Below are 7,517 nucleotides of genomic sequence, written 5' to 3' on the forward strand. Positions count from 1 at the left end.
GGCCCTCGCCACCGGTCCAGGGAGGGGACGGCGGGACCGGTGGGACCGGCGGGAGGGCGGACCGGGCGGGGACATGGCCGCTGCGCCCGGAGGGTCTGCGCCGCCCGCCGGCCCCGGCCCGCGCTTGGGTTTCAGCACCGCGGACAGCGGTGTCGGCCTGAGCGGGCTAAACCCGGGTCCCGCGGTACCCATGAAGGACCACGACGCCATCAAGCTCTTCGTGGGGCAGATCCCGCGGGGCTTGGATGAGCAGGACCTCAAGCCGCTGTTCGAGGAGTTCGGCCGCATCTACGAGCTGACGGTGCTGAAGGACCGGCTCACCGGCCTCCACAAAGGTGCGCGGGGGCAGCCCAGCCCAGCCCAGCCCAGCCCAGCTCAACCCAGCCCAGCCTAGCCCCAATCCGATTAGAGTGCAGCCGGGCCCAAACCCCAACCCCAACCGCTGCCCCAGCCCTAGTCGTGCCTAGAGCCAGTCCAACACCTGTCTAATACCAACCCCTTCCACCCAGCCCCCTCCCCAGATCACAGAACACCCAACCCAGAATTTCTCTTCCGTGTCTTTGCTCTGGTCATCCTTCTGGTCCCCTAACATCGTCTGCAGTCTAACCTCCGACTCCCTACCTCTCACATCCTGGCAGTTCTGCCTTTCAGTTGGCCCTTTCCTCTGTCCCTCCCATCAGAGATCCCAAATCCTGCAATCTGAAAACTTAGTCTACCTGCTACATCTCTAATACTCTTAGTCTTCCAAACCCTGGACCCAAGAATTCCTGAAGCCCTCCCCCACCCCCACCCCCATTGATTACTAGTCCACTCAGGCCTAACAAGCCCCATACGTTTCTTGGATTTGTACCCTATACATTCTGTACTTCCTAAGTCCACTCATCCCCAGAGCCTTCTGTTGATCAGAATGCCAATTTAAAACTCACAGACCCAAGCTCTCTCCTTCTCCTGACCCCAGACCTGGCTAACTCACAAAGTCCAGTTCCCCTCCCAGGAGGCTTTCAGCTCTAAATGCCTGACTTAGGTTTAACAGTAATGCCAGTCTCCCCTTCCCCTTACCACAACCCCAACACCCTTCTTTCTCTTCTAATTTCAGTACAGAACCTTAGCCTCAGTTGGGAACTCCTGAATCCCTGTGTTCCCTCACCTCAGACTTCCCATCAGCTGAACCCACACTTTCATCCTCTAATCCCCCAACTCCTGAGCCTCTTCTTTGCTTCTCCCCCAATCCTCTTTATAGCTCCTGCTTTCCATCTCTCACAGGCTAGTCCTGGATCAGAGCACTCTCAGGGTGGGTCAGGTAGAAGAGATGGAAGGGGGGTCTTCTTCCTCTCTAGCTAGAGACAGAGGCGCCATGGCCCTGTCCAGCCACACCCCTTTCTTCCTGTAGAGAGAGGGAGGAGGCTTGTTTACATGCAGAAAAGTCTGTCCGGGCTGGGCTGGAGTAAGAGCCATAATCACAGATATGAAGAAGCAGCAGTGTCATACATGGCCAGGGGAAGAGGAGATGGTTTGAGGAGAAGCCTCTCATGATGGGATTTCAGGTTTGGGGGATAAATAAATATCACTAACTCTCCTCCATGATCTTCCTAGAAGAGGAGTGTTGGGCCATAGGTAATAGCCGAAGATGCATTCCTAAGCGCTTTGAGCTGAAATCAGGGTGCTACTTCTTTTCAACTGGGACACCTTTTATGATTCCTAGGCATATGTATGTAGGTGCTTTCAGAAGATGCCCATAAAAAGGGCTGGGACCACATGGGTAAGGGTGACTTTCTTACCCTTTGGAGAAGGTAAGCTAAAGGGAGCATGAGAGGACAAGATCACCCCATTCAGATTTCTTCTTATGCAGTCTGACTTCCTGCCTGTATGTCTGTCCATACATCTATAGCATCTTATTTTCTAGGCAGTGATTTCAGTATGTAAGTACAAGCTAATCATCCTGGGCTATCTACACAATAAGGGACGTGTATAGAATACCTTTTACTCTCACTTTTCATACTCAAATGAACTGTCCCCTCATTCCCTCACACTTTTTATTGAGCTGTAATCTTCCTGTTTTTTTTCATCTGTCTGTTCCTCAACCCAAGCGTCTCTGTATTCCCATCCCTCCATTCCTTCAAGTGCAAATGGGATTCCCTTAGGCAGCAACTGCTCAGCTGAGCCTTTCAGATACATCCTTAGCCCTGTCTCTTTTTTGACGTCAGCTGATAAGGCTTGGTGATGGCAGATGATGAATCAGGAATGTAAGAGGAATCAGGTGTTTAGTGGTTTTATTCCCAGACCAACCCATAATTCCTCAAGGCAAGGGTTAAGTGTTTCTTGCAAGATGTTTGGGGGAGGGTCTCCCAATAAATATCATACCCACCTTCTCCTCAGCAACAGTGACGTCCCAAAGCCAGGGTGACTCATTTTCCTTTTCATGGCCGTGTACTGAGAAAGGAAGTCACTGTGCTTTGAAAACAATCCAGACTGGGAGTTAGGAGGTTCCAAATCCTGCCCTGCCACTGACACACTCTCTGGGCTTCAGTTTGCCTATCAATATAAGAAGTTAGCATAGGAGTTCTCTAAGGTCCCTTTATTCAGTAAATGGCAGATATCCAGGTGCTGTAAGAGGGTACTCATATAGAAGACACCTTTTTGAAATGCTCCCATTTTTCTTTTTGGTTTGCTAAGGCATAAACGGAAATCTGCATCAAGTTCCTAATGACTTCCCACATCCACTCTCTCCTGTTTCAGTCTTTCTCCCTTTTACGATTCTTTTTAAAAACACAGATATTATTATGTCACTCTTTAGTGGCTCTCCATACCTCTTAGAAGGAATTTCAAAATCCAAACTGAGGTCTACAAGACCATATATGATCTGACTCACACACCTCACTAGTAAATCTATCTTCATTCATCAAGCCCCAGCCATACTGGTCTTCTATCCATTCCTCCAACACACCAAATTATTTATTGACTCGAAGAGTTCATATAAGCTATTCTGGCTGCCTGAAATTCTTGTCAACCCTTCCCGATGCCTGGCTCACTCTTATCTTTCTACAGGGTCAATGTCCTCTGAGACAACTCTTTAACTTTTTGGACTCAAACTAAGTGCCCCTGCTGCCAGTATGTTACATAATTCCCATGAGTGTAGGGAAAGGGTCCCTCATGTTGCCTCTCTATCCTTAACCCCATCATAAAACATCACCATAATAGGTATTCAATAAATATGTTCTGAACAAGTGCTCAATGACTATTGAGATGGAAGAGGTACCAAGCCTCAGTGCCTTCTAGCAGGCTATAGTTTCTAAGGCTAAGCAAAGAGAGAGAGATCTGACCCTTTGGTTCAACCAAGACCTGCCCTGATCCATTTCTGCTGGCCTTTTTAGAGGAGTCAGATTTGGTATACACTAACCCTTTAAGAGGCCCTATTAAAGCTCTCGGGGAGCAGATAGGATTAGGGTGTCCCTACAGGAAGTCCTTAAGGCAGCCTCATCTTTAAAGTCTTAAATTAACCCATGCCCCAGCTTCAAACTTGGAAAACAGATATTGAGAAGAAACTGTGGAGTCTTAAGCTTGGCCTCCAACTCTCCTGTCTTCTGCCTCCTGCCATTGTCCATTAAGTAGGGAGGGAAGGAACTGAGACTGGTCTTGGGAGATTCAGTGAGTCTGCATCCAAAAAGGGAGGGGAGAGGGTCTAAAGCTAAAGGCAAATCCGCTTAGTGAGGTTTGAGCCAACAGGACTTACGGCTGGAGTGTGGAGGGAGGGTATAGGATACAGACCATGTGATTGGGTGTGGGTGCACATGTTCCCCTGGGCAGGGAGCCAAGAGCAAATGAGAGGGAGCAAGAACCGAGGACACTGGTCCTCATGCACAGTCCCTCCCTTCAGAGAAGGTGGGAGCCAGAGAAACTTCTCAGAACTAGTATCCTTGCTTGTGATCTTGAGTTTGTCAACTTAATGGAGTCTCTCCTGGAAGAGTATTTGGGGGCTTCAGGAAACCCCCTGAGCCAGCCTCTCCCTCCCCAGGCTGTGCCTTCCTCACCTACTGCGCCCGGGACTCTGCTCTCAAGGCCCAGAGTGCACTGCACGAGCAGAAGACCCTGCCAGGGGTAAGTCCTCCAGGGTGGGCAGGGGGGGGTGGGCATCAGCTCCAGCTGGGAGCATACCTTGTGTGCATTTTAAAGCAGCATGTGGGGACTGGGCTGTGACTAGGAGCTAGAAGTAGAATCATCTCTCTAGAAGAGGGCTTCCCTCACCTCTGAACAGCTGTATGTCCTTTGTCATATTCAATCATTTGGCTCAGAGAAAGGTGCTTGGGCCTCTTGGGCCAAATGTTTTACTCCATCTTTTAGGAAAAGCATCGTTGCCATGGACAAAACTAGAATTTGCTTGTCTTGGCTAAAATTATAACCTCCGCTGTCATGTGTCATAGGTGTGAACACATACGTGAATACATGACATAGGAACGCTGCTGGACTGGTATCCCATTTTCTTCAGCCTCAGGGTCCTTGCTGGCACTTCCCTCCAGACGTCTCCCTGTAATGTTTTTTGTTTGTTTGTTTGGGAGTGGGACACAAAGACTGCCTTCCTTCCACATCCCAAACACTTGAGGAAGACTTAATTCTATGGGTATCTAGGCTTGTGTGTACCTGGTTTGGCTTTGGCTAATGGTATAATCACTGGACAAAAAGCAAAATGGGACCTACTAATCATGTGGCAGGAAGAAAGTGAAAGTAGTGATTGTTAATATCTAGCATGGATTCACCATTACAGCCTCATTTTCTCTGGAATAGCATATCTAGAACAAGAAGACTATTTCAATGCCATTAGCAGGCAGGACCTGGAGTTCTAGACCTCAGATTTAAGCATGTCATTAACATGTCCCAAACCAACCAGTATGAAATAGAAACACAAAATACATCATGGGAAGATATTAGAATGAATTGGAGATATTTATTTGGAGAACCTAATGTTTGTTGTTGTTTAGTGCCACTGAGTCCTACCCATAGAGACCCTATATGGGGTTTCTGAGGAGCAGCTGGTGGGTTGGAACTGCCAACCTGTGGTTAGCAATCTAGTGCTTATCTTAATAGCCCTACATGGTTTAATAGGGAAACAAAGGACCCTGGGTGATGCAAGAGGTTTGCACTCAGCCACTACCCTGAAAGTTGACAGTTCAAGCCCACTCAACAGTGCCATGAAAGAATGATCTGACTGGCTATCTGCTTTAGTAGAGATTACAATCAAGAAAATGCTTGTGGGGGTATTCTACTCTGTAACAAATAGGGTCACCGTAAGTCAGAATTGACTCTATTATAATAGTTTGGGGATTTTTAATAAGGAGGCATCATACATACTAATTAAGAATTCTGACATCTGGACTTAAATCCGAGCTCTGCCATTTGCCAGTTTTGTGTACCTGGATAAATTAGTTTGCCTCTTGAGCTTCAATTGCCTTGTCATTAAAGAGTGGATTAAATAAATAAATATTTTTTTGAAAAAAAGACTGAGTTGTATTAACATCTAGCTCACTGGGCTGTAGTAAGAATTGAGGCTTATAAAATGCCTAATACGGAATAAAATCTCAATAAATATTACTCTTGGGGTGGGGATAACTATCTTCAGATTCTGAAAAGGTAATTGGTTTTCTATAAGTGGTCCCAGAAGGCAGGATCAGAATTGGTATATATAAGCAACAGGCACTGGTTTTAGTGCAGATGAAGAAGTCACTTCTCTGAGTTTGAGCTATCTACCAATCTCTGGTAGTGTAGTGGTTACAGGCTGCTAATCTCAAGGTCACAGTTCGAAACTACCAGCAGTTCCGCAGGACAAAGATGAGGCTTTCTGCTCCGGTAAAGATTAACAGCCTCGGAAACCCTATGCAGGGTCGCTATTGGTCAGAATTGACTCAAAGGCACTTCACAACAACAACAACAACCAGTGGGAGTTTTAGTGTGGCACTGTGGGTTAAGGCGTTGGACTGCAAGGTTGGTTTGAACTGCAAGGTCAATGGTTCAAGCCCACCAGCCACTCCTCAGAAACTCTATACGGGATCACTATGAGTCTGAACCTACTCATAACTTAACAGCAACAATAACATCAAGGGGACTACAGACATATAAAGTGTAAGAAATTCCAGTTTAGATGACTGGGACTAGAAGAACACTAGCTGATCTACAAAATTGATAAGCTAACCACAAGATTGGAACACACCAACTGCTCCTTAGGAGAAAGGTGAGGCTTTGTGCTACTGTACATATTTACAGCCTTGGAAACCCTGCACAGGGTCACGATGAACAGCACCTTAAAGCAACATCAATGGGATAGGGAGCCTTGGTGGCACAGTGGTTAAACACTTGACTGCTAATTGGAAGGTCAGCAGTTCTAACCCACCAGCCACTCCCAGGGAGAAAAACAAGGCAGTCTGCTTCTATAGAGATGTATCACCTCAGAAACCCCTATAGTTCATGATGAGTTAGAATCAACTCAACAGCAAATGGGTTTGGGTTAGCAATGGGTAGAACTTTGCTGATTATTAACCCTGTTAACGGACTGTCAGGTCCTAGGACTAATGTTAATAACAGAAGCAACTGGAGCCCTACTTTTGGAGATTATGTCCCAAGGAGCACCAACATCTCACCTTCGCCAATCCGCTGTCTGCAGGCTCTGGAGTCAGATATACCTTTGTGTGGCTCCAGGCCCCACCATTCAACAGTTCACTGACCTTGAACAAGTCTCCACCTCTAAGCCTGAATTTCCTCTCTGTAAAATGAACTCAAAGGATTATTGTAGTGATTTAGCGTTTAGCACAATTCTTGGCAGACAATAAGCACTCAACATGGATTAGTTGCTGGTTGTTCTTGTTGTTGTTAAGCACCATCGAGTCAATTCTAACCCATAGTGACCCTGTATAGGGTTTTTGAGGCTTTAAGTCCTTGTGGGAGCAGAAAGCCTCACCTTTCTCCTGCTGAATGGCTGGGGGGCTGTGACTGCTGACCTTGAGGTTCGCAGTCCAGTGCTTAGTGTACGCAGTAGCAATTATAGTAACAGCAGCTTTTATAAGTGGTAGAGGTCATCATTCATTGAAACATTGGTGCAAGTGACCGCTGCTGCTAGAACTGAGGTCAGTGAAATAAATGGCAACATTCTGTGTGGGAAATGGCTTAGTAATGGTTTCAGAAACAGAAGGAACAGGATGAGTGTGAAATAAGATTGGGATTTGGAGTGTGGGAGAGGATCCACGTAAGCATAAGCCAGGATGGAAAGAAGACTCATGGAGGACAGAGATTGAAGAGGAATGCTGAATTAAAGGAGCTGGATATTATCCTGAAGGCAAATGGGAACCACTGAAAAAATGAAGATAAACTTTTGGAGAACAAAACCTCTCCTTAACCAACCACAAACAAACGAAGAAACTCCAAACTGTTGCCATCGAATCAATTTCAACTTATAATGACTCTACAGGACTTCTGGTGTGGCGCTGTGGGTTAATGCGCCAGACTGCAAAGCTATTTGAACTGCAAGGTCAGTG

At 46.7% G+C, this 7,517-nt stretch overlaps 1 protein-coding gene across 6 annotated transcripts in view; it reads left to right on the forward strand.

Annotated features, from left to right (window-relative positions):
* Positions 1–17: 17 nt before the first annotated feature.
* The window catches only part of CELF6 (CUGBP, Elav-like family member 6), a 40,095-nt gene continuing 32,595 nt past the window's right edge, over positions 18–7,517 (forward strand). For 3 of the 6 annotated variants that reach the window (XM_006866521.1, XM_006866520.1, XM_006866522.1), the window contains exons 1-2: positions 191–335; positions 4,013–4,095. In XM_006866521.1, the coding sequence (XP_006866583.1) occupies positions 191–335; positions 4,013–4,095 (228 nt within the window). Of the gene's footprint in view, positions 336–4,012; positions 4,096–7,517 lie in introns of all 6 variants that reach the window. The other 3 variants (XM_006866517.1, XM_006866518.1, XM_006866519.1) reach the window with 3 other exon arrangements.

This window comes from Chrysochloris asiatica, unplaced genomic scaffold, assembly GCF_000296735.1.
Source record: "Chrysochloris asiatica unplaced genomic scaffold, ChrAsi1.0 scaffold00092, whole genome shotgun sequence".
NCBI classification, from domain to species: domain Eukaryota; kingdom Metazoa; phylum Chordata; class Mammalia; order Afrosoricida; family Chrysochloridae; genus Chrysochloris; species Chrysochloris asiatica.